The 27,925-nt window shown below is 42.0% G+C and overlaps 1 protein-coding gene across 1 annotated transcript in view; it reads left to right on the top strand.

The window, feature by feature from the left end:
• Positions 1 to 27,925, top strand: part of LOC140916619 (coagulation factor XIII B chain) — a 148,411-nt gene that overhangs the window by 8,675 nt on the left and 111,811 nt on the right. Inside the window, exons 5-8 of the mRNA XM_073358292.1 lie at positions 3,615 to 3,815; positions 11,272 to 11,430; positions 23,953 to 24,041; positions 25,857 to 25,943. Coding sequence (XP_073214393.1) covers positions 3,615 to 3,815; positions 11,272 to 11,430; positions 23,953 to 24,041; positions 25,857 to 25,943 — 536 coding nt within the window. The remainder of the gene's footprint in view (positions 1 to 3,614; positions 3,816 to 11,271; positions 11,431 to 23,952; positions 24,042 to 25,856; positions 25,944 to 27,925) is intronic.

The raw sequence follows: 27,925 nt of genomic DNA, 5'->3' as shown, positions 1-27,925 counted from the left end.
CGCCGGCCACAGCCCAAGTTCCTCCCTAAGGTGGTCTCTCAATTCCATTTGTCTGCCGGTGTTCTTCCCAAAACCCCATACGGACCCGAGTCACCGCAGCTTGCACACCATGGATGTGCGTCGAGCTCTGGTGTTCTATTTGGAGAGCACCAAGCCCTTTCACAAATCCACGCAGCTGTTCATGGCCGTAGCCGAGAGGATGAAAGGCCTCCCAGTGTCAGCGCAGCAGATCTCATCTTGGATTACAAGCTGCATCCGGGAGTGCTATGAGCTCGCAGGTGTTCCGGCCCCGGCGGTCATGGCCCACTAGACCAGGGCACAAGCGACTTCCATGGCGTTCCTGTCACAGGTCCCGATCCAGGAAATGTGCAGAGCAGCCACCTGGTCCTCGGTGCACACCTTCACGACCCACTATGTGGTCAACCAGCAGGCCAGAGAGGACGTGGCAGTTGGCAGAGCTGTCCTTTGAGCAGTTGTTCCGTAACTCCTACCCTCCTCCAGAGGAAAGCTTGTAATTCACCTGCTTGTGGAATGGATGTGAACAAGCAGTTGAAGAAGAAAAAATGGTTACTTGCTTTCTCATAACGGTTGTTCTTTGAGATGTGTTGTTCATGTCCCTTCCACCACCCACCCTCCTACCCCTCTGTCGGAGTCGCCGGCAAGAAGAAACTGGAGGGGGTCGGGCCGGCAGGGGTATAATTGCACGGCACAGTGGCGCCACTCGGGGGGCCCCGGAAAAAGTTTCCGACACTTGTGAACGCAGTGCGCACACACCTAATGTGGAATGGATGTGAACAACACATCTCGAAGAACAACAGTTACAAGAAAGTAAGTAACCGTTTTTTTTTTACTCCTTATTTACTTTGATGTACTTAGATAAAGCACCTGTGAAAATAAGATGATACAGTATAAGTTAATGGCGCTGTAAATAACTATACAACCAACATATACACCATGATTTATTTGACAAAATGTGCTAGACTCAACCCTTCTGCAGGGAAGATTGTAGCTGTGTATTTTATCCATCCAAATGATAGCATGCCAAGCACGATACCATTACTGTATGAATGATATAAAAGAAAATGAAAACCTATTATGATAACTGGATTCTGAGTCACTTACATATACCACAGCCCTAGATCTGTACCATCCTGTAACCGGGCAAGGACTCACCAGCGGTGCCGCCTGCTGGTTGTCCTTGGGAATTAGCGTTCCAGCCTCCAGAGCGCCCTTTTCAGGCTGGTATCTCACCTTGCTGCTGGCTCCTGTGTCCCTCCCAGGACCCCGGTACCTCTTTCACTGGGTGTTGCCTCCTGGCTGTACCCCACAGTTCTGGATCTCCCCCTCCAAGGGGAACCCCTCATCCACTATCCCTACCTTGCCTCAGTCATAGGCTTCTGCCAGTCACCAGCTAGTCCCTGCCCTGGGCAGACTGCAGTATGAGCCACTCATCACAGGCAAGGTTTTGTTTGGACCTGCTGCATCTGTCTAACCTTGGGCTGTCCCCTGCAACCCCAGTAACTGTTGGGCCTAATGCTAGGCCGCAGCCTGGGGCTTTCCTGCCTGGAGTGCCCCAGCTCCTCAGCCCTTTCCCAGCCCTGCTCCAGTCTAAGTACTCTGCTTAGATCCCTGCAGCCAGGTCCGTCCCTCTGAGAAGCTAGAGAGAGTCTCCTGGGCCTCTGGCTCACAGCCTTTACAGAGCCAGCTGGGCCCTGATTGGGGTGTAGCCCCCCCAGCTGAGGCTGCTTCCCCAATGAGCCCTGCTGCCTTTCTTCTGCAGTAGCCCTCTCTCAGGGCTGTTTTAACCCCTCTGGGCTCGAGCTGGTGTCCACCTCGCTACCCATCCATTTTTGTTTCCTCATTTATTCTGAATTGTCACAGTCTCTTCCTGAAGAAGAGCTCTGTGTAAGCTTGAAAGCTTGTCTCTCTCAAAAACAGAAACTGGCCCAATAAAAGATATTACCACACCCACTTTGTCTCTCTAATATCCTGGGACTGACATGGCTACACCAACAATGTATACAACAGATTCTTCTCCCTATGCTGCCACCACCAAGCATGTTAAACAAAGAACAGGGAAAGAGCCCACTTGGAGACATCTTTCCCCAAAAATATCCCCCCCAAGCACTACACCAAAGGTCCATCCAGCCCAGTATCCTGTCTACCGACAGTGGCCAATGCCAGGTGCCCCAGACGGAATGAACAGAACAGGTAATCATTAAATGATCCATACCCTGTCACCCATTCCCAGCTTCTGGCAAACAGAGGCTAGGGACACCATCCCTGCCCATCCTAGCTAAAAGCCATTGATGGACCTATCTTCCATGAACTTATATAGTTCCTTTTTGAAACCTGTTATAATCTTGGCTTTCACTACATCCTCTGGCAAAGAGTTCCACAGGTTGATTGTGTGTTGTGTGAAGAAATACTTTTTTGTTCGTTTTAAACCTGCTGCCTTTTAATTTCATTTGGTAACCCTTAGTTCTTGTGTTATGAGAAGGAGTAAATAACACTTATTTATTTACTTTCCTTATTTACTTTGATGGACTTGGATGAAGCACCTGTGAAAATAAGATGATATGGTATAAGTGAATGGAGCTGTAAATAACTATACAACCAACATATACATCATGATTTATTTGACAAAATGTGCTAGAGTCAACCCTTCTACAGGGAAGATTTGTAGCTGTGTTTTATCCATCCAAGTAGCAGCATCCAAGCATGATACCATGAGTGTATGAATGGTATAAAATAAAATAAAAACCTATTATCATAATTGGATTCTTAGTCACTTACATATACCACAGCCCTAGATTTGTACCCTCCATTTTTGTTTCCTCATTTATTCTGAACTGTCAGTCTCTACCTGAAGAAGAGCTCTGTGTAAGCTTGAAAGCTTGTCTCTCTCACAAACAGAAACTGATCCAATAAAATATATTACCACACCCACTTTCACTTTCTAATATCCTGGGAGTGACATGGGAACACCAACAATGCGTACAACAGATTCTTCCAGGCAGTTCTTTTCCCTGTGCAAAATCAAGAAGTTCTTTCTCAAATGTTTACTCAATCTTTCTTCAGATAAAATCCCAGTGGCTGTAATAAGAGTTTTGTTGAGTAGGGACTGAGTAAAAACTTATCAAGGACTTCAGAATTTGGCTTTGATAATTACAAACAAATGACAGCTGTTTAAAACAGGAAGAGGTGTAAGTGGATTTGGAGCCCAGCAATGGTGTTATAAATTAATTCTCTGATAATGTGACTACAGATGTCTTGGAAAACATGGAGTTAATCCAAAGATCTGGATCTGCACATAAAGAGAACCTTTAGTATGTGGATCATGTCCTGTCTTGTGTGGAGGAAATTCAGTCACCTCCATGACACTCTCTTGCCAACTGGTGGATGGCCTTGTATCATGCGGAGATCCCACACAACATGTGGGTTCTGGGGGCTGGAAACCCTGCCTACCAGGTGAAAGCTCTATCTCCTGCTCCAGTGGAACAATTTGGGGAAACTGCGGCTGTAACCTGGAAGAGTTCTTCTCTCCTTCCACCTCTTTGAATTAGTGTCCATGTGCACCTTCTAATATTATACATTTTAAACTTTTTTTAAAGTGAGACACTGTGACTACCCACATATAGAAAATGGAGTATTAACTGACTATTATGAAAATTACAAAGAACAAGCCTTTCCAGCACAGTTGGGCGTGTCAATTTACTACAGATGTCTTGATGGTTACGTATCTGAAAGAGAGGAGAGGTGGCCTCTGATCAGATGTACTAAAGCGGGCTGGTCTCCTGCGCCAAAATGCCTTAGTAAGTAAACATATGTTTGTATTATTTTCTTAAAAATTCTATTGTACTATAACTAATAATTATATCCAGCAATGGACAGAACCAGGACTGCGAGGGAGGGTGGGTGTTACTACAACGCTGCTCCATTGTGGCCCCTTGACTCCCCCAGCAAAGACCGTCACCCAAGGACATGAGTGTCTCTTTAAAAGGATTCAAAAGCATTAGAAGGAGCCAGTACTTGGAACAGGCCTTCAATAAACCAGTTGCAGGATTTGCAAAGGGGTTGTTTGTATTTTGTTCTTTTTTTTCCCCTCCTTTTTTGCTTTCTCCTTATTGCTGATCCCTTAACCAGCATTTCTGTTTCTCTTACAAGGGAATAGGGTAGGAATTGGTATCCCTCTGAGAGCGAGAGTGTTTGCGGAAGGTACTGGGATCTTGTGGATTTAGAAAGGGTGAGCAAAGATCAATAATAACCTGTGTGGAGAGAGACCTATGAGGAGGGGTAGGTTGTGTTGTGAAATTTTCTTCACGAGGAAGGGCTTAGTTGGTTCTTTTGTCTTTGGGATATTCAGCTGTAAGAAAACTGCCTGTGAGAGTGACAGAACTATAGGGATTCTTTTCTCTTTTCTGCCATTGCCCCTGTGTGCACATGCGTATATGCACACTCCTCCTGCTATGTGGGAATATATTGTTTCTTAGAAGACTTTTGCAGCTTGCCCTGGAGATTACTTTTTAGGCTGCATATGTTATCTCTTTTTCAGGGCTGCTCTTTGGGTGCAAAGAGGGTGGAGTGCCACTGCCAGATGCTCTGAATATGGAGGCCTACAGCTAGTGATCCTGACACATGCTAAGTCTGCTTTGCAACCCTCTAGCCATATAAAGCAGATTTAAAGCTAACTAGCCAGCTGAAGACTCCTCTATATCATTCCACTTTGCAGTCTCAGGCCATCCATCAAATAACTTAATCTAATAACTGTCTATACAACCTTCCCTCTTATTTGTACAAAGACTAGCCAAATTCTGGTTATTTTCAAAATCATACAAAACTACAAATGAAAGAAACTTTAACAAGTCAGTTGTGACAATGGGATGTAGGCTCTTGTAAAAATTGTATGGTACATCAATATCATACAAATAATAATCTGTATACCCCTAACTAGACAAATATTAGATATATAGCTTATGTATAAACATAGCCTAATTCTCAGTCTTACATAAGGTCATAAAATTATGTTCTTCAAATAAAACCATCAACCATTACTATCATAATGAACAATTGTGTGTAGTACTTCATATACACACACAAAAATTCTACAGAAATCATTTTTACTTTTCCTGGAAATTAATAATAATAATAATTAATAATAATGTTTGGTTGTATTCCAGTAGTGAGTTGAGGCATAACCAAGATTGGATCCCCATCACTTTGTACTGACACAATAAGAAACAGTCCCTCCCTCAGACAGCTTGCAATCTAAATAAACAAAACAGGAAAAAGGTGGAAGAGAAAGACACAGAAAGGTGTTATGACTTGCCAACATTCACACAAGTTAGTGTCAGAGCCAGGAATAAAACCCAACTCTCCTATTGGCCAGATTAATAAGTGGAGGCCCCCTTTTCATGAACACACTATTAATAAAAGCAAAAAAAGTACCCTGCTTTTGACAACCAACAATTCATGTATATTACTGAATAATCATGAAAAGAAAATCAAAGACAATGAACAGAATAAACTACCTGGATAAACATAAAAATATGGAAAATTAAGAGTCAAATGAAATGCTGTGTATTTAGACAGGCATCTTGCCAATTTTAAGTGCTGCAAATTCAGTTATTGCATCTTGAAATGACAGTGTTTGAAATAAATCTCATTCAATTGACATAGTAGCCAGAGCATTAAACTTTGTTTCTGCCGTAGTTGACTGAAGACAACATTTTTAAAGGCAAGCTTAGATAATGATCACTCTGCTTCACAGCTGAAAATAGGTTAGGCAAATACAGTCTCAATGCAATGTAAATATTCATGAAAACATTGCTCAGATATTTGTCATTTGGTGAAAAGCTCAGGTTCTAGATCATTCAGGTAAGCACTGAGAAATGTGTGAGTGCATGTTTTCATCTCCCCTGTAGTTCGCGTCACTTTATTTGATCAAGAAATGTAAGCAAACGAAACCTTGTGGATAATTGGTATACCATTAACTTCTTCTTTTTAGTTCTGAACATAGCTTATGGAGGATAACACAAAAGCAGTCAACCTTGAATTTCCCTTTCCCTCAAAGCAGTGTCACTTCTGCCATCAGGAAATTTTTGCTTTAGAGTATGTTTGTGTACTTCGTGGTTGGACTTATCAGCATAACCTCCTAATTGTTTTGCTTGCTCCTCAAATCATCAAAGTGAGACTTGTAAGCTTGTGACAAATGTTTGCAAAGAAAGTCAGAAAATTGACAGGAACAAGAAGATTCAGACCTGGCTTTTGAAGCTGTACACTAGTTTTGTCAAACCTTTCTTGTATAACATTCCATAAAATACTAATAAAAGCAGTCTCCATGCTGCACGCTTTCTTGTACAATTGTGCTCTCCTCTGAGTTTCACCATTTTCCTCAGCATTGTCCATCATTTCTTTCAAACAACTTTGAATGCCTTCATATTTCACTACAATTGTTTTACAGCATTCAGCATGACAGGACCATCTCATACCTGACAGGGTTTTTAGGACAAGGGGAGAGGTCTTTGTTTCCTTTTGATAAGATTGTTTCGTAGAAGCTTCCATCGCCTGGACAATGACACAAAAAAGATACTTTCTGAACAAAACTGAAATGTTTATGGCTTCCATGCAACAATCAATACTGCAAGTTCCAGCTAAGTTCAGAGAAGAGCTGTGCATGGCACGTACACAGCTAGTGGGTTTACTCTTTTTTGATATAAGCTTGAAAATCTTCATACTTTTCAGACATGTTACTTGTGTTATTGTATGACTGATCTCTGGAGGTTTCAATAGCACTGTCATTTGCATCCAATAAACTGTTCATGATCTCAAAGAGCAACTTGCCCATCTGGCTTTCAGTTGGTATAAACCCAATTAAATCCTCTCTTATGGCGCCACGTAAGTAGTAGCATAAAATGACAGAGAACTGATTTTCATGGGCAATATCAGGAGTTGAATCTACTATCAAAAAGTAGTATTTTGCCTGTTTGACTTCAGTTACAATGAATTCCAAAACCTCATGTCCCAATAGCCCAATGAACTCATCACAGTTTGTTTTCGACAAGTAGGATGGGTGACCTTTCTCTTTGTTTCCACAGTGTTTAATATGCTGTCTTACAAACTGGTCAAATTTGATGATGGCTTCAAGAATATCTAGATAATTTCCATTCTGAGGAAAGCCAATAACTTCCTCCGTTCCTCTAACTGCTAAACCACGTTCAGCAAGAAGCTTAATAACTGTCATGATATGCCTTAAAATGTCTTCCCAGTAAGCAGTTTGTGTTAGACGCAGCTGTACCCTCTCCCTATCAATGTGATTCTTGCCTTGTGAACATGCTAGCCATGCAGCTATGGCGTCGCAATGTTCCACACTGTTTTCATGAGAGCAAGTCTTCTCCTCTGCTTTTTTCAGTTGGAAAAGCCTGGGGTTATGAAGGTGCTAAGATTATTAGGCAATGAAGAGTTTTCACATAAAACAGAATACTGCTTCTGTGGATTTAGAATGCTTCAACCAATGCCTCTGATGATGCTCTCCATTTGGTAGTTTTCATTTAAAAAGAAGAGATGAAAGATACCATTTCTGACATTTGTATTGACACTCAGAAACTATAACTTTGTCATTGCGATTCTGAAAATAGAACAGTCCTTTCTCAATACATGTAGTACAAAACTCTTCCATTATCAAATTTAGCCAGATTTTGTTCAATGCTACCAGCAACATCATCCTCTTTATCACTACTATTCATTCTACCTTCTGTATGGACAGGTGTTAGAAAAAGTGGGTCATCTCTTTCATCATTAGTTTTATCCTTGATTTCAGGAATGCTTGCCTTTTCTTCTGAAGTCTCCTGAGGGAACAAGTTCATACTCATATCTTTGCTTTGATTATCATTTTCTAAGAGAGATGATCCACCATCATGGGAGATAATTCTGAAGCAGTACTAACAGAAAATAGTTAGCAAGTTTGGGTAACTTGCTTACAATATTCTCTTTCTAACTTAGCTTTCCTTTTTGCTGCTCTGCTTTGAAATGGTCAACTGGACACCTTGTTTATGCAAGGTTAAAACAATACTGCAGTTCTGTCATTAGCACCAGCAATGACAATTAACACCGCTAATTCACACCCTCATTACCAACAATTCAAAGTCTAAAAACATTAATTAAACTTTAACTGTGAAAGCTTAAGAAATTGGGACAAAATCAATAGCAGCAGGGTGCATAAATTAGTCTTTTTGTTCTTTTCTTTTTAGTATTAGCACAAGTATGATCAAAATCTCCCTTTTATAATGTATATTTCAAGGATTAGCAGCCCCCCAGGAAAGGAGAGGCTTGGGGCTGCATCCCCCTTACTCCTCACTCTCCAGTCCAGCCTCTGTGCTCTAACTACTAGGCCAGGGTTTCTCAACCAGAGGGTCATGACCACCCCCCTCCCCCCAGAAGGGTTGGGAAAGGTCATTAGGGACATTTTGAAATGTTGAATATGCTATTACAATCTGAAACAAAAGAAATCTTGTTCCCCGACTCCGGGCACACCCTTACTCTACCAGGTCAAATATTCTCAATCAACCTTTTGAAACACACACACACACACACATGATGTATATAGTCTGGGTAGCCGGAGACTGATTCTGGTGGGAGGGGTAACTAATTGGGGTAATGAGAGGTTGGGGAGCAGAGCTGGAGAGGCAGAGAATCCTAAGAGTCCACAAAGTCTTTGAGAAAGCCTGGGCATTAGCTAGATTAGTGCACAAAGCCAGATTCTTTCTATTTTAAGTGGAAAATGTTGAATGCCAGTTGAAGAAAACTGTAATCTATGAGTCTTATCCATCTATTATGCATAATTTTTCAAGGAGCACCTGTGAATGTCCTATTGTCTGACCAGCTGTTTTCATGTCCCCTCAAAAGGTACGTCTACACAGTCCCTGGCAGAGAATCTCCAAGTTTGTAGCAAGAGATTTGGGCTTGCAGAGGTTGCACTGCCACAGTAAAGATACCTGTATAGAGATTACAGCTGAGTCTGGAGCTTGGGCTCTGAAGCCCAGGGTCGTCTGGTTGGTGTGAACACAATCAATGACATATTAGTATGAAAACTGAAATTCTAACAAGTAGGCATGAGGATGTATAAATATCTGCCTATGTATGAATTTTTCAGTTTGTAGCTTGTTTTATTTTCAAGTTAGAAGTGGCAGGAATATTGTGAAGGGGTTTTGTGTGTTTTTTATTTGATTTAATTTATTTATATATTTATTTATTTTTACTTTTAACAAAGGGCTCACTTTTTAGATCTAGGTGTTTGAAAATGTTTATCCCACTCTTGAAGAGTGGGAGGAGGACAGGGAACCCGCCTTATGTTAGTTATAAAATTTCTCCTTGAAAAAGCTACTTCCCATGAAAAGTAAAAAGAGAGGAGTGGGTTCAAACAATGCTTGTAATGGAAATATTTTCATCACAACCTTGAGTGTGGAGTTGTGAATAAAATAGTGCTATGAATGTGCATAGGACTTCCACAAAGCACAAAAAAGAACAGTTACTTTTTCCAAACACCTTGCAGTTGAATTCAGACCAACATATTACACAGGGTGACAATTCTAGTACAAGGTCAAAAGACAGAGACTCTTATGGCAAATTATTTTTAATGAGGGATCTGAAGCAGAAGGACAGTTGGTAAACACAGTGGGAGGCTTTCCGAGTATAGGCAGTGTCCTGACAGAAAATGCAAAGTTACAAGTACTCCACAAGTTCAATCATACTGGAATTGCCAGTCTCACTTTCCTGGCATTCATAGCTCATGGAAGTGGGTGGAAAAAAGTTAAAAAATATTCAGGGAATCAGAATTTTGATACCAAACCTTGTTCTTTGCTCCTAGGCTGTCAGAGGCTTAGTGAGCTGTGAAGGCAGCATCTTTAGCCCTTGGCAGGAGGGAGCAACTTGCTCTGTAGCAAAACTCCTGGCTTAATCTGAGTTAGTGGTAATGGGATCCACAGTAATTTACCATGAGGCCTTAAGGCCTTCAGGGAAAATCCTGCCTCCACTGAGATCAATGCCAAAACTGCCATTGAGTTCACCAGGTTCAGAGTTTGATCCTTAGGTGATAACTAATGAGTGGGAAATGGTAGATCTCCCAGAGAGCTCAGATGAAAGGGAAAAATGCCACTGGCCAAGAGCACCATGTTATGCTGCTAGATAATATTGGGAAGGGAAGAAAAAAAAATCAGGTCTCATAATGTGGCAGGAATAAGAGCCAGGGTTGCCCTCCAGGATTGCCATGGAGTCTATAGGAATTAAAGATTAATTTTTAATTGAAGAGTATGTCATCTGATGAAACCTCCAGGAATATGACCAACCAAAATTGGCAACCCTAACAAGAGCCCAAACCCAAACCTGTCTGAATAATACATTTCAATCTGCTGCATGAAACAAACATGAATTTAGTTTGGAGGGCTTAACACAGTTACCTTTACACTTCATCACGGTAGTCCAGTGACTGAGCATGGGGAGAAGGAAAGTAAGAGAGACTTCCTTTGGCTGTCGGCCTTCTCCTGTCACCTTGTTTATCCTGGGCTGATTATATGATTTCCATTACAATGGCATGATTTAAACAATCCCATTACACCTGACTTTGGTTTTTATTTTGTATTAATGGAACTTTTCAGCTAGGGCCTGAGCCTGAACACAAACTGAATCAACAGCAATGGTATCTATTTCCCTACATGTTGGTGTTTCAGTACCTGTATCATTTGGATTCTGTAAAGATGCTTTTTGTTTTAATAATCAGATTCAATGAACATCATAGTGATACCTGTCAATAAAATACCTTGAGGGCATAATATGATTGATAATGTCCGCTGCTGTAAATGAATGTGTGCAGACGCCACTACTTAAACATATTGGGCAAGATTTTTTGGCTGGTGTAAATCAGTGTAGTTCCAATGAGGTTGATGGAGCTTGCTGTTTTGCACCAATTGAGAATCTGGCCCATGTGACCTGATTCTTCACTGCCTTGCATCTTGTGTAATTGTTTACAGCTGTGCACAGTTGATATCATAAGGTTCAGGCCAGTGGAAAAAATCAAGCTCTTTGATTCACGTTTGAAAATAAAGGTCTTCAGTATAAAGTACTACAGTACTATGCAGCAAGAAGGTCTTATTTGAAAGATTTTTTTTTCAAATAAATAGCTAGTTTTGAAAAGGGTAATTTGTTTTGGTTTGTTTTTTCTTTGTTAAATGTCTGATTTCCATTTGCTAACTGAACTTAATCTTTTTTTTTCTTTAGAAAAGTGTTCTCCTGGTCATTTGGAAAATGGTAAATTTATATTTAACTATTGGACCACCTACAAAGAACGTGATGAAATTTCATATGTGTGTTTTCCCGAAAATCTGCAGGCCAAAGTTACATGCACAAAGAATGGCTGGTCACCTACTCCAAGATGTACCTCCTAACAGTAAGCAACAGTCATGTTCTATTGAGCAGCTGGTTAAAAAACTTGTAGACATATTACTAGAATCATCTGCCTGAAATAAATACAAAAATATCAATCCTAGCAGGTGACTTGTCACAACAATGCACATTTCTGACCTGAGTAACTGTGCAATTGTATTCCAAATTTGTCACCCAGCCCCTGCCGGCTGTTCATCACCCCTGCTTGTACGTAGGGTGACCAGGTATGGGGCTTTTTGACCAGAACATCTGGTCGAAAAGGGATTCTGGCAGCTTGGCTATTGACTATCCAGTTGTCCAGTCTGGACAGTTGTCCTGACTATCCAGTTGTCCAGTCTGGCAGCTTGGCTATTGACTGTCCAGTTGACGGCACCGTATAGCGGGGCTGGCAGACTCCCTGCTAGCCTCAGTGCTGCTCCTGGGAAGCAGATGATATATCCCCCCTCAGGCTCCTATGCCTAGGGGCAGCCAGGGGGCTCTGCACACTGCCCCTACCCCAAGCGCTGCCTCTGCAGCTCCCATTGGCCGGGAACTCCCTATGCCCAAATAAATTTGTTCATCTCTAAGGTGCCACAAGGACTTCATTGTTTTTACTGATACAGACTAATATGGCTACCACTCTGAAACCTTCTGATCCATGGGAGTCAGTTTGCTTGTCACCTCATTTATCTGCCTTGTTGGTCCAGAGTGGGAGTGTTGCAGCTGGCCTTCTCAGTCTGCCCAGATACTTTGTAGCTGCTGCCTGAAGAAAGATTTAGGCCATGTCTATACTTACAAGCTGACAGCGGCACAGTTGTACCAATACAGCTGTGCCGGTGTCAGAGGGCTCGTGTAGCCTTGTTATGCCGATGGAAGAGAGCTCTCCTGTTGATATAATCAAACCAGCGCAGTGAGATCTCTTGTTGACATCACGCTGTGCATGAATGCGCTTATGATGACAAAAATTCTGTTGGTCGAGGAGTATTTTTTCCACACCCCTGAGCAACAAAATCTTAGCAACATAACTGCTAGTGTAGCCACGTCCTTAGACTGCATGTCATCTCTCAGTCCTTTCTGGTAAACCTCCCACTGTTGCTTCAACATCTTTTGCAAAGTCTCCAGCTCCTGTTTTAGGTGCTGTTTTAATTCCTTTTGGCCATCTTTGACTTTGTGCTTTTTAGCCTAAGCCTTTCGCCAGTATTCAGGGTCTTCCACCTTTTTTTATGTTGGAAGGAAAAAAATTGGTGTTGTGTCAAGTAGTTCCATGATACAGCCTTTTTTATTTACAAAGAATGGACACAAAGTCCTGTTTCTCTGAATGGTTGGATCAGACAACAGGAAGCAGTTTCCTTGCTCATAATTCCAAGCCTACCTTTATATTCACCCATCTGACCAAAAAGATCTTTTCTGTCAGGGCCATGCTACCAGTACTTCTATTGCTGTCTCTCCATAGCTTTCTGGCACACTCACACATGCACACGTGCGCGCACACACTCCCTTCCTCCATCCCTCTTTTAATCCCTGGCCCTCCTATTGTCAATCCCTAGAGAAACCACTCAACCAGAATTGCTCTAGCCTTTTCTCAGGCCTTGCATATGGTCTAGTCCATGGGCAGTGGTTTCCACTGTGCCAGCTATCACTAGACAAAGGGGCATGTAACTGTTTCCTCATTTCGCCTGAATGAAAGATGAGTTTCATGCCCATCAGTTTCACTGAGGTCTGTGACTGCCCATAGATCAGACCTGCTTACTGCAACCTACTGTATCTCCAGTACAACAATACTATTGATGGAAAAAAAATCTATTGTCTTACATTGTTCTAGTTCTCCTGTCTTCTGATAAAGAAGAATCATAATTGCTGATCTTCTTCCCTTATTAGGATAACTATATCATTGTGGCAATTCCCACATCACCTTTTGTAAACTGGTGTGAGAAATGACATCACCTTTATAGCATTATGGGAACAGAAGCAAATAATTCTTGCATACGTATGAAGAAGGCTGGCTGGAAGCAGCTGATAAGAAGCAGTGGAACGAAACAGGTTCAAGATCCCTGTTCCAAAAATTCCATCACTTTCAAATGCTAATAACTACACCATGGATACTGATAAAATACAGTAATATGTAGTAAATCAATGTATGGTTTTCTGTGCTACTTTTAAGTTCCACTTTAAAATAAGTCATAGTTTTTAATATGAAAAGTAGTTGAACCACTGCTGTTCAGGGGTAACTGCAACCACTGCTGTTCAGGGGTAACTGCAACAACATTTGATGGAGTTTGTTCCCATTTCCTTTCCAAAAAATATTAAAGCCATCCAGTATGAGTTTTATGCCATTCTGTTGAAATCAATAGTCTGATCCAGTGCAATCCATAGGGGATTTGTACATAATATTTGTTTTAAAAAAATTGACATCTACTAAACTGATTTTCTGCTGTTTGTTCTCTCTCTGACAGATACTTCAGGATGAATAAAATGAAGCACCAAGCAGATAATTTTAACTCAGATCTGAGGATCAAAATCCTTTGACCGGTTATTTGTAGTGTTCACACATTATGTCCTTTGTCAGTATTTTAGCTTAAATTGATTACATGTATCAGTTCAGTCCCTTTTTTTATCGTTGGTCACAATGGTTTAAAATATACACTCATAAAATAATAACAGATGGGAAAATAAGTTCAAACTCAGATCAAACTACAGCTTTTTATGCTATTTGGAAAAGGAAACTTTAAGCGAAATTGTACACATCTGCACATCCTGAATTACACACTTCCTGCTTGCTGAAACAGAAAGCAGTGGTGTTTCCCTCTGGCCCAAATCAGGAACTCCAGGAAGTCTCATTAGAAACCTTAATCTTGAGAGATTTTTAGCCCAATCACCACACCAGAAAGTTTGGGATACGCATGGAGGCTTTTTTGAATTCTGCCCATTGGTATTCACTGTTGGTGATCATTTTTCCAAACGTTTTAGTCCATGCAACCAAAAAATGATCCTGTCATCTAGCACAGTTGTACAGAAAACATTGACTTCTCTGGTTAAAGTTTAAACTCATAGTGTCTTAATTATTTTTCCTTTATAAAACTAAAGATTTGTGTGTTTCATTTACCACTCTTAAAAAGTTTGTTATTTGTACTTTTTTGGGTTTTTTTTTTATTAACACTATAATCTGAAGTAAAGAGGGAAGGAATCTTAGGATTTGTAGAAAAATGGAGACAAAGATGAAAGCCTGCAGCTAATTTAAATAGCAACATGATACATGCATTTGGCAGTGTGTGAATAAATTCTCTATTCCTATTTTCCACTGTATGCAATAAACTGGAAATTAGACTAGTGCTGTGACAGAGATGAATCATTATCAGAATCCACACAGACAAATAAATGAAGGTAAAGTGAATATTGAGGGGATGCTATATGTAGGGAATGGATCAAGTTCTGGACCTGTGGCATACACAAATAAGCACACGTCACTATAAAAGCTGAAAAAAAAAACCTGGTCATGTATTTTCCCCAAAATTATGTGAATGTTGAAGTTTTTCACATTATTGCAAGACTGCCTGTAGCACTTATGTTACTGATTCTCCTAGTGGATCCACAGTCCAAATTTAGTCACCCAGGCTCCCTATTCAATGCATGGGGAGAGTCAGTCACCCTAGGGTACATCTATGTTTGAGCTTGGAGGTGGGATTCCCCGCTTCTATAGACATACCTGCCCTGCACAGGCACCAGCACCAGCTTGGCCTAGCTTCCGTGCGTACAACCCCACCAGACTCTCCGCTACCTACCTGGGGGGGCGAGCCCAAGCTATTGCCCGTGCTGCAGCACCACCGGCTACTTTTAGGTGCTAGGTTGGACTGAGTTAGTGTGGGTACATACATAGGAGCTGGGCGCCACACCTCAAATGTATATATCTTTAGACTGGGATTCACAAAAGCCAGGAGGTTAAGCAAGAGGGCACCTAAGCTAGACAGTAGGGAATGCCAAGGACAAGGCTGTGGCCTAAGCCTTAACCCTCAGTGGCAGTTGAGAGCACTTTTCTCCACTCAGGATACACAGTTGTGAACGCTTTCCTGGAGTTAAGCACCTAAGTCAGGTCAGCTCTTTCTCATAAAATACACACCACTAGGTGATGGTGCCATTGTACCCTACGGTGTGTGTGCATACACACGTGCACACACAGGTAGAGATCTAAGTCCAAAGCTTGGTGCGGAGCAGGGACTTGAAGTCAGGTCATGCAGATGATTCACTAACTACTAGGCAATCGGTTATTCTGGTATATGTCTTTCTCAAGTCTCCAATTGTAGCTGTTCCACTTTGTCTGCCCAACTAACTAAAAAATTCATTAGAACGGGGACTTCAGCTTGGGACTCCCACATCTGAGAGAGTCTCAGAAACCTGGGTGACTGGGCAACAAAATGGCAGATGGAACTGAATGTTGATAAATGCAAAGTAATGCACATTGGAAAACATAATCCCACCTACACATAAAATGATGGGGTCTAAATTAGCTGTTACCACTCAAGAAAGATCTTGGAGTCATTGTGGATAGTTCTCAACATCCACTCAATGTGCAGCGGCAATCAATAAAGATAATGGAATGTGGGGAATCATAAGAAAAGGGATAGATAAGACAGAAAATACCATATTGCCTCTATTTAAATCTATGGTACACCCACATTTGATGCAGATCTGGTCACCCCATCTAAAAATATATATATATTGGAATTGGAAAAGGTACAGAAAGGGGTAACAAAAATGATTCAGGATATGGAACAGCTTCCATATGAGGAGAGATTTGTAAAACCAGGACTTTTCGGCTTGGAAAAGAAACAACTAAGGGGGGGATATGATTGAGATCTACACAATAATGACTGGTGTGGAGTATTCTTTATTCCTCCTCATAACACAAGAACTAGGGGTCACCAAATGAAATTAATAGGAAGCAGGTTTAGAACAAACAAGAAAAAAGGAAGTATTTCTTCATACAACACACACACAGACACACACGGGGTCAACCTGTGGAACTGTTTGCCAGAGGATGTTGTAAAGACTAAGATTATAACAGGGTTCAAAAAGGAACTTGATAAATTCATGGAGGATAAGGCCACCAATTGCTATTAGCCAGGATGGGCACAGATGCAAAACCATGCTCTGAAGTATGCCTAGTCTCTATTTGCCAGAAGCTAGGAACAGGCTGCAAGGGATCGGTTACTAGATGATTACCTGTTCTGTTCATTCCCTCTGAAGAACTTGGTATTGGGCACTGTTGGAAGACCGGATACTGGACTAGATGGACCCTTGGTCTGGATCTCCGCAAGATGAGGTGCGTGAGGTAATATCTTTTATTAGACCAAGTTCTATTGGAGGGGGAGAGAGAGAGGGAAGCTTTTGAGCCACAATGAGCTCTTCCTCAGTTCTGGGGAAGGTACTCAGTGTCACAGCTAAATACAAGGTTGAACAGATTCTGGTCCTGTCAGTGACAGGCATACTGGCTTCAGTTTGGCATTGTCTATTCCCTGACAATAGTGTCAGATATAATTAAGCAGTGGAATTGCTTTGAGAAGAGCTTCAAGCAGGCAGGTGGAAAATGTTGTGACACTGAGTTCAATGACAGTCTGCAATACAAGACCTATACAAAATTCTCCTGGAAGGAATCAACCAGTTAGGGATCATGCAAAATACACTGTGCAAAGCAGGGAAAGGGGAAAGCATAAGGGGAAGATTAGTTATCAAATAAACAATAATGAAGTCAAGAAGCTGCTAACAACTTTGCATACATTTGGTGAGCTTTCCTTGTCTCTGAAGTACAGATATGAATGTATTGGTCAGTCCCGTCAGGGCATGTGCACAGTCATTACACTGTCCATAACCCTCTGGTGGCAGGACACATGAATGGCTATAAACAGGTACACAGAAGTTTTTGCATTAATTGTCCTTAACAAAACAGAAAGATAAATCTCCATAAAACGTGAGCGCCTCTCTCTCTCTCACACACACACCCTCTGTAGTAGGGAGGTTGCCCATGCCCTGGACAATTTGAAAAATGGGTGCCCCAGGCCTGGCAGGAGCCACAGGGTGGAAGCTCTGAGCTCCAGCAGGAGCTGGTGGGGCGGCAGAAGCCCTGAGCCTGGGTGCCCTGGCGCCCAGCAGGAGTTATCAGGGACAGCAGCCCAGAGCCCGGCTGCCCCAAGCCCCAGCTGGAGCCAGGGGGAGGTGGTGGTGGGGGCCAGCAATCTTGAGCCCGGGCAGGAGCTGCAGGGACTGGAGCTACGAGAGATGGCAGCCCCCAGCCCAGGTCCCTGAGCCCAGGCAGGAGTTCCAGGGGGTGAAAGCCCCAAGTCCTGTCTGGAGCCCGGGTGCCCTCAGCTCCAGCAGGAGCCATGTGGGGTGGCAGTCTGGAGCTCAGCTCTGGGGCTGCTGCAGTGCAGAAGTGAGGGTGTATCACCCTCACTTCTGCGCTGCCTGTGGAGGTGGGTCTGATCTCTCTCCTTAACAGCCATGCAGGGGAAGGAGAAGTCCTGTCCTTCCCCAGCCCGGCTGATTTCAGGAGATCATGTTTCATGGGGCAGGGCATATTGTTTGGACTACATTAGTCTTTCTGGTTCCCTTTTGCATTTTTTCCTATCAGCATTTGTTATCTTGGTCAGGGGTTCTCAACCAGGAGTCTGGGTCCCCCTGCGGGGCGGGGGGGGGGTCGGGGGTGCTGCAAGCACGTTTCAGGGGGTCCTTCAAGCAGGGCTAGTGTTAGACTTGCTGGAGTCTGGGGCACAAAGCCAAAGACCCACTGCATGGAGCTGAAGCCTGGGGCCCTGAGCCCTGTCATCCAGGGTTGAAGCCACAGCCTGAGCAGCTTAGCTTCATGAGGGGCCCTGTGGCATGGGGCCCAGGCGATTGCCCTGCTTGCTCCCCCCCAATGCCAGCTCTGGCTTTTGTATGCAGAAAACCAGTAGTTTTGGCACAGCTGGGTGTGATGGTTAGACCCCCCCTTTCTGGGGTACCCCCTGATATATTTGGGTCCCACTGAGCCCACCCATTCCACCAACCTGGGCTTCCTAACTCTGTCCTTGCTGTTCCAGGCCCTCAAGCCTTCTCTAGCACACACAAGTGTGGCCACACCCAACTGCAGACACAGCCTGAAATCAGCTCTGTGAGGGCGGATTCAGCTCGGGGATCTACCCAGCACTCACGTGCAAACTTCCTTTGTGGTGTAAGCCCAAAATAATATTGTCTTGCACTGTATAGAGAGATCTGTACAGCACACACTCATAAAAATCACACCCCACACCCCCTGCTCAACGCACAGCTTTTTGCCCCTCCCTCATGAATTGCATAAACTGGGTTTTTAAATAAACAAAAAAGAAGTTTATTTACTAAAAAGGTAAATTTAAAGTGATTATAAGGGATAGCAAACAGATCAAAGCAGATTACTGAGCAAATAAAACAAAACACGCAGACTAGGCTCGATAACATAAAAGAAATTGGCTACAAAAATTAATTTCTCACCCTAAATGTTGTTTTATGCAGGCTGCAGAGTTTCTTGAAGGTAAACTGCACCGCTTGCAGCTCAAATCTCCAGGTATACCCGTCATAGGCTGACCTTTCTCAGCCTGGATCCCCATTCTTCTCCCCAGATCAGTCTTAAGTGTTTCCAGCAGTCATCCTGGGCAGGGATTCAGTAAAGAACCAGTGACCTTGATTAACTCACTCACCAGCCTTAAATAGAATTTACATATAGCGGGAATCTTTTGTTTCCCAGTCTGACTCCTCCATCCCCTCCCCAGGAAGCTCCCTCAGTCCTGAGCCCTGTCGTGTCACCCCCCCCCCCATGGAGATGGGGTAAGTGGGGAGCAGGAGCAGAGGGGAAGGGGACACCCTGACATTAGTCCCCCGTCTTCCCCCTCCTGTACAGCAAGCGGGAGGCTCCGGGGAGCAGCTCCAAGGCAGAGGGCAGGAGCCACACATGGCAATGGGGGGAGGGACAGCTGAACTGCAGGCGGGTGATAGCCTGCTGGGCAGCTGCCGCACAGGGAACTTAGGGGAGCGGCGAGCTGATATGGGGGCTGCCAGTCCACCCTGGTTCCAATCCCCCACCAGATCGCTCCAGCAGGCTGCTCTTCCTGCAAGCAGTGAACAAAGCAGGTGGCTGCCAAACAACGTTATAAGGGAGCATTGTGCAACTTTAAATGAGCATGTTCTCTAATTGATTAGCAATGTAACAACAAAACAACGTTAACCGGGATGACTTTAGGTGAGGAGTTACTGTACTTAAAAAGGCAGTGTACTTAGAGTGGGGTCAGCCTACTTAAAGGGGCAATCTCTCTCTCTCATACAGGGTGTCTGTCTCTGTCTGCTATGCTGTTTCCCTTTCCTCCATTCGTGCTGCCTTGTAGAGTGTGAGGAACCTAACCCCACACTATGTACATTACTTCTTATGGGGAAATTGGATTCACTTAACATTGTTTCACTTAAAGTCACTGTCATGGTTCCCTCCCCACTTTGAACTCGAGGGTACAGATGTGGGGACCCACATGAAAGACCCCCAAGCATATTTCTACCAGCTTAGGTTAAAAACTTCCCCAAGGCACAAATCCTTCCTTGTCTTTGGATGGGTACTTCTGCCACCACCAAGTGAGTTAGACAAAGATTCAGGAAAAGGACCACTTGGAGTTCCTGTTCCCTAAAATATCCCTCCAAGCCCCTTCACTCCCTCTCCTGGGGTGGCTTAAGAATAATATACCAACCAAATAGGTAAATCGGATTCTTAAAAAACCAGAACATTATTATAAAGGAAAAAAAAAAGTAAAAGAAGCACCTCTGTAAAATCAGGATGGAAGGTAAATTCACAGGGTAATCAGATTCAAAACACAGAGGATTCCCTCAAGGCAAAACTTTAAAGTTACCAAAAATTAAAAAAAAAAAAAGAACAGGGATAAACCTCCCTCTTAGCACAGGGAAAATTCACAAGCTAAAAACAAAAGGTAAGGTAACGCGCCTTGCATTATTTACTTACTCTTTTTGCAATATTGAGACTCATGTTAAGATGATTTTAGGAGAAGTAGTTTTCTGACCTGATGCTTCTCTGCTTCCCCCCAGAGAACATACAAACAAAGAGCACAAACAAAGCCTCCCCCCCCTTCCCAGATTTGAAAGTATCTTCTTTCCACATTGGTCCTTTTGGTCAGGTGACAACCAGGTTATTTGAGCTTCTTAACCCCTTACAGGTAAGGAGGAATTCTAGGCTACCCTTAGCTGTATGTTTATGACAGTCGCATTTTTCAGGAACTTAACTACAATGTTAAGCGAGGAGTTACTGTATTAGATACAACACAATGAGGGGGGATGACAAACAGCAGGGACGGACTGGGTGAGGAAGGGTGAATATCACAGCAATATGATCGCACAGTTGCTCACGTCAGAAATGTACATTGCCATGACGAGTCACCTGCTAGAATTGGTATTTTGGTGTTTATCTTAGGCAGATCAAGATAGTAACATGTCTCGAGTTTTTAAACAGGAACACAATAGAACATAAATGCTGCTTACTGTTATGGATGCATCTTGGAGAAGGCGACCAGTCATTCTTTGTGCATATAACTTTGGTGTGCAGATTTTCAGGACTATATTCATGAGCACACACACATGAAATGTCCTCACCTTCTTGGTAGGTTTTCCCATAGTTACATATAAATTTACCATTATAAATTTAGTCATTATTCACCCACTTATCACTGACTCAGACTCAGAGTATGAAGATTTGCTACAGAGAAACACAAGTTGCTCCCTCCTGCCGAGATCCTAACCAAGAGCTAAACATGCTGACTCCACAGCCCACCATGCCCCTTAGAGCCTGGAGCAAAGAACGAGGCTCAAGACCAAAATTCTAACCCCCTGAATATTTTTTTAACCCTTTCTCACCCACCTGCATGAGTCATGAGTGCCAGGAAGGTGTGATTGGCAATTATATTGTGATTGAAGTGTGAGCTTCTTGTGACTTTGCACCTCCTATCAATATACTCCCTACAGTGGGAAAGCCGCCCACTCTGTGCAAAAAGGATCCTCTACTTCAGACCCCCTCTTTAGAATTCACCTCTTCCACTGTTACTTTCTACATCATTTTAACAACCAATATCTCTGAGCCTACTGTCCTGGTACCAGAAGTGCTATCCTGTGCATTGTGATGGTCTGAATTTGACTGTAAGCTCGTTGGAGAAGGGACCTTGTCCTTGTTTGAGCTCTGTAAAGTACTGTGCATACTTATGACACTGTTTCATTCAGACAGAATTCAATTATAAGTATTGTTTTGACCCACTCCTCTCTTCTAAGTTTTCACAGGCAGTAGTTATTCCTGACAGCAACTTTGTAATTAATCGAAGGGGGATTTTCAGGTAGTTTTTCAAATGTAGAATAAAAACTTTTCAAGCATCCAGGCCTCAAAAAAAGAGTCTTTTTCTAAAAGCAAAAGTAAGAAAAGCCACATGATATTTCTGCCATTTCTAGCTGTAAGACAGAATAGTACAGGTGTCACAGTCCAGAACACTAAGCACACTACATGCACCTAATTGACTGTACACAAGAGAGCAAATAAAACTGAAAAACTGAATTATCAAAATACAGTGCAGATTTACCACAGATACATGAAGGCAAGTCCATGTGCCCATTAACACACTTCCTGACTGAAGGGGTGGTGAGGGTATATCCTTCACTGCACATAAATTCCAGTGTGTGGTCACTCTGAATCAGCTGTGCATGTCTTCGGCCACTGGACAGAAGCCGATTTTTGGTCTCCAATTGCTGTTTTGTGAGGCTACACGGTGCTAAAGAAAAACCAGAAAAAATGAAAATGATAGAGCCTGATTTTTCAGTGTCCTTCATCTTGCGCAGCCATTTACCTGCTCTGTAGTAAGTCACTGCAAAACATGCCCATTCTGCTTTGTAGTCTCTCTCTCTGCAGGGTAGAAAGTGTTTTGTAAGATGCAAGAGAGTGGAGTATCAGACCCATTATCTTCATCAAGATATAGATTAAAAGTATTTCTCACTACAACTATAAAATTGACATTGCTGACAAGGAAAATAAAAGAGGTATTTCTAAATGTTAAAATACATGTGTGTATATATATATACACACACACATATAATAAGACAGAATGTGATACCTGCCCCTTACATTAGAGATAATCACTCATGAGGCATCACCCTCTAGAGGCATCACTTAAATGATGGTATACTGTATTTTCCACAGGGCTCTTGCCTCATTCAGGGTGAATTCATTGCTGTTCAGAGGGCCAGCACAAGGTAAGGCATAAATGGTGCATAGACCTTGTGTTGCTTCTCTGTGCCTGGATGAATTTCTGCTTCAGTGAGTAGATTAGATGGTGAACGAGAAGTTTTTTTACTGCATGAGTCGGGGTGCGCAAGACCACTGCAGAATGTGTAGTGAATGAAACAGAGCTCACATTGAACACTGTGAGCAAAAATTAGTATTAAACAACTGCCTCATTCATTGTTCAGCTTTCACTCTGAATGAGGCCGGGTTGCTCTAGAAAAAATACAGTATGATTATGCATTAAAGGCCAGTCATAATGTATAAACACAGGGGGCAAAGTTAAGGTTATACAGGCAGCCTTAATTTTGGAATTTCTTAACTTTTGGGATGCTTCATATAGTAGTCCTAACAGTCTTTTAGCTTAGTTTTGTTGTATATATAGAAAATATATAGTGGTTTTGATGACCATGTGCTAAACTGCAGAGCCATGTGATAAGTGTCTGCTTTGGACAGCATCAACTGCCATTTGCCCACTTACCCATCTCCCTGGGACTGCTTCTAACAGCTGAAAACACTGTGCAGCTTCACATTTAGTGGCACTTTTTTGGGATGGGCTGCATAGTGCCTTCCTCCTGCCTTTAGCATTTGTGAGTAATGAGGCCAATAAGGCAATGGGCTGAACATAGAAAGATGAGGATGAAAAGAAATATTGAATAGTCATCTCATTCAGTGAGCACTGGCCAGTCTGTGCACTGAATGAGGCAGGGGTCCTGTGGGAAAAATAGTGTGTGATCATGCTATTAAAGATTTTAATGTAATGCATGTACGTATTTTGAATGCTTTACTTTGCAATCGTAATAATCTTTTAACATCGATTTTGATGGTGTTTTGTATGTCCATAATACAAATATGGATAATCAAGAGTGTGAAAGAGAAAGGTAGGTACAAAATACGAGATATACAACTAAATATATTACCTATAAAAATTAGTGTCTGAATTAAGTGAATAAAACCAGAGAAATTCAGAGCCCTGTCCTCAGCTGGTGTAAACTGACATAGCCCCATTGTGTTCAGGTGAAGTAACACTAATCTACATGAGCTGAGGATAAGGCCCTTAGTATTTTGGTCATTGTGCCTAGCTCAGCCACATGAGGGTTTCTACAAGTGTTCTTCCTAACCTTGGACAAGGAGCCATTTTCCACATGCTGTACCAAAGCCAAAAAATTACATCATAACCATTTTTTCATAAGATTATTATAATTGTTATTTTTTCCCTTTAGAAACTGGACAAAACTATAGCTGTCCACCTACTATTGAGAATGGAGACACAACTACATTCTTGGAAAAAGGATACACATCTGGCTCCTTTGTAGGATTCAAATGCCAAAAAAATTATGCAATGGAAGGACAGAACAGATCTTTTTGTGACAATGGGAATTGGACAAAAGCACCACTCTGTTTAGGTAAAGAAGATACTGCTTTCTTAGGCTTTGAGGTTTATTTAGAGATTCACTGAACAAAACTCATCACCTGTGTAAACACATTACTTTAATGTGCTTACCTGGGGGTGTGGGGGGTTACCAAGACAACTGCTTCTTTTTCTTGTTTTAGAGCCATGTGCTATTTCAGTGGAAGAAATGGAAATCCGGATGGTAGAGTTGAATGGGACAGCAAATGAGAACAATGGGTGTACCTAAAATGAAATGATTTTCTTGAGCTTCGCTGCAAACCAGGATATGCACTTGCAACTAATTTATCTCAGTCTTATGGTGCAGTACCATGGAAATGCAATTGTCTATCCAGAATGCAAGGGTAAGTAGAGACGGGCTCTAGTGGGTATCTCAAATATCCTGCTTTCAGTAGAGGGCACTCTGCAATGATAGGAATAAGTGAACGTGAAAGAGCTGCTTCTTTGCTCTGATCACTACAACGCAGATGTTAAAGCCTTCCAGATGGCAGCTTGGTTAAGCTGATTACATTAAAAAGAAGAAAACGGGAGTAGAAAAAACATGATTTTAAATATCCAATTTTTATGAAAAACTGGAAAAATTCCAAACAAAAATTTCAAACCAAGCTACCCAAACTTTTCTGTGAAAGTATTTGGTTTAGAAAAAGACCCATTTCTCTTTTAAAAGCAACAGCTTTGACTGAAAATTTTTGACCAGCTCTGGCATGCGTATTGCTCAATTAAAAATCAGTTCATCCACATTCTATTTGGCAACTTCTTAAACAGCATTACAGTAAAAGTGGGGGAGCACAGTAGGTTCCCTCCTATGCAATTTCCATATGTTTTATTCAGAGATAAATCACAATAATTGCTGATGGATTGTACAGCTTACTGGCCTATTTTCATTTGTAAAATGTGTCTGTCTCATTCTCGTTAGAAATTGTATGTGATCCTCCAGGAGTGGATAATGGTAGATTCAGACCTCAAAGGAACATTATAGGGATGGTGATGTCATTATAATTACGTGTAATCATGGATTTCATATTCATAATGGACAAAATACAGCTGAATGCACAAAGAATAGCTGGTTGCCTCCTTCAAGGTGTAGCAGTAAATTGCATTTGTGTCTTGTCTTGCTTAAGAAATGTCAAAACCCAACTCGGTATACTAAACATATCAGATTGAAAATGTACTTGCTAACCTCGTATTCTTCTTTGAGTAGGGTCCCTGTGGGTGCTCCACTGTAGGTGTGCCTGCATCCCTGCACTGCCGATTGGAGATCTTCGGTACCAGTGTCCATTAGGCCCACACATGCGCTGTCTCTCCTCGCGCCCTGCCTTGTGATATGTTTGGTTCATTCGCTGAGTGCTAGGTAATAAAATGAGAGGACTCTATTCTTACTGAAAATAACCTAGCTCTTTAGTAAAGCCACTTTTTACAGAGTTGCTCCAACTGCCACATAACAATGCAAATCATCTACACACAAAGGCTAAGTGCCTGGAGCCCTTCTTCGAACTCTTCTCTTCTGCAACCCATGACCATCCTTCTGGGTTCCATGCAGGTTGCTACATTAACTTTTTCTCTATTTGTAAAACTGGTAAGTTTTGATTGGTAGAATCCCCATGTGATGGAGAGAAATAAGATGACCTGGATCATCGCATTGTTATTTCTATTATTAGATTAAATTGTACACTTAGCGCTAACTTGTTACTTTCTCTTATTCTCTTTATCTGACAGTTACTCAAGATTAATGAAAATAAGAAGCCTGAAACAGATATTTTTAACCAGCACCTCAGGATCATTGAGGCCATTAACCAGTTATTTGTAATATTTACACATTATCTCCTATTCTTTGTCATCATTTGTGCTTGGATTCATCTTTGTCAGTTCACATGCTTGTTTATGTCTTTGATCAAAATATACATTCCTATAACAAATTTGAAGCAACAATTTGAAGCAACAATAAGATGGGCAAATAGGTTTTGTAACTCTAAGGAAGGACCTAAATCTTCACCCAAAACTCAAACCAAACCAGTGCCTCTTCTTAACTTTAAAATGAAATCATGTGCCTCTGCACTCTCTGGTTTTCTCTCTTGGCTGGCAGAAACAGCAACATTTCCCACCTGGTCAAAACTAAGAATCATTTGAAATCTTGATCTTGTGACATTTGCAAACCAGAAAGTTTAGTTCAGGAAAATATTTGGTGTTTTAGCTGGGTCCTCCATCACTGTTGACGGCTGGCTGCTGTGGAAAGAAAATGTTTTGTTTTTTTTAAGAGCTGTAACTACAGACTAGACAGTCATTTAACAGAATTGAAAGGAAAACATTGTTCTATGTGTTAAACACATAAATAAATAAACTGAAAAGAAATTTTAAAATATTATGAAAGGACTACACAAAAATGACCTGAAATCTGCAGAGAATTTCTGCAGTTGTGAACTGTATGTGGTTTGTGACTAAATTCTCAATTCTTTGCTCCTCTTTTGACAGTCAATTAGAAATTAAATCAGTGCTGTCACTGAGGTGAATTTCCTAGCCACCAGATGGGAATAGAAAATAAGTGAGCACTTGTCAAGGTTCCTCCCCCACTCTGAACTCTAGGGTACAGATGTGGGGACCTGCATGAAAAACCTCCTAAGCTTATCTTTACCAGCTTAGGTCAAAACTTCCCCAAGGTACAAAATATTCCACCCTTTGTCCTTGGATTGGCCGCTACCACCACCAAACTAATACTGGTTACTGGGGAAGAGCTGTTTGGACGCGTCTTTCCCCCCAAAATACTTCCCAAAACCTTGCACCCCACTTCCTGGACAAGGTTTGGTAAAAAGCCTCACCAATTTGCCTAGGTGACTACAGATCCAATCCCTTGGATCTTAAGAACAATGAACAATCCTCCCAACACTTGCACCCTCCCTTTCCTGGGAAATGTTGGATAAAAAGCCTCACCAATTTCAAAGGGGTTTACCCTTCCCTTTATATTTATGACAGCACTGATGGGATTCTTTGGCCAGAGTGCAGGAAAATTGTGGGTCTGTCCCAAATAGGCCACAGAACAGGGACACATGCATATTGCAAAAGCGGAATAGATATATGCTTTATTCCAATCATTAGACATCCCATATACAGCTACTTCTGCCCACACCCTTTCTCACAGAGTATTTCTCCTGCCAGGATTCACCTGTCCACCTTGCTGCAGCTGCTGTCATCCTTCCACTCTCAGTGCATACATGCAAATTAGTTCTCTAGGGGAACCATCACAGTACTTCTGCATTTCCTAAATCATGTGCAATGGAAATTTCACCCTTACTATTGCATTCATTTAATTTTTGCACCTATTTGTATTGTTTTCTGTTCATTCTATAAAATAAATATGTATTTTGGGGGTTGAACCAATATGTTTAGACTCGTTGTATTACCCAATAAGTCTCCAAATAAATAGTCATTGAGATGTTTTGCTGAAGAACAGAGTTACCAGGCCAGGCCCTGCCAGATATTGTGCAGAGGTGTCCATCGGAAACACTGCGGACAACAGTAACATTTGTAGGTGGTAGTTGGTTGGCCATATCCTGACTCCACTCAAAACACCAGGATAAGTTACTCCATGATGACAATGTTTCTTTCCTTAGCCTTTGGCATACAAGGGGGATTCTTTCAAAACATGATTTACACATTCAGTACTGCTTCATGCCAGAATTCAAAGTGTCTGTTTGGCCAATGACCTTCTGATCAGTGTTTGATAAACACTCGCACTTGCACAATAACAGCCTCCACTGGTGAAATGCTTCAGAGTAACAGCCGTGTTAGTC

This window comes from Lepidochelys kempii, chromosome 8, assembly GCF_965140285.1.
Source record: "Lepidochelys kempii isolate rLepKem1 chromosome 8, rLepKem1.hap1, whole genome shotgun sequence".
In the NCBI taxonomy this organism is placed as follows: domain Eukaryota; kingdom Metazoa; phylum Chordata; order Testudines; family Cheloniidae; genus Lepidochelys; species Lepidochelys kempii.
Note: the sequence above shows the minus strand (reverse complement) of the source record. Positions and strands in the feature narration are given on the sequence as shown.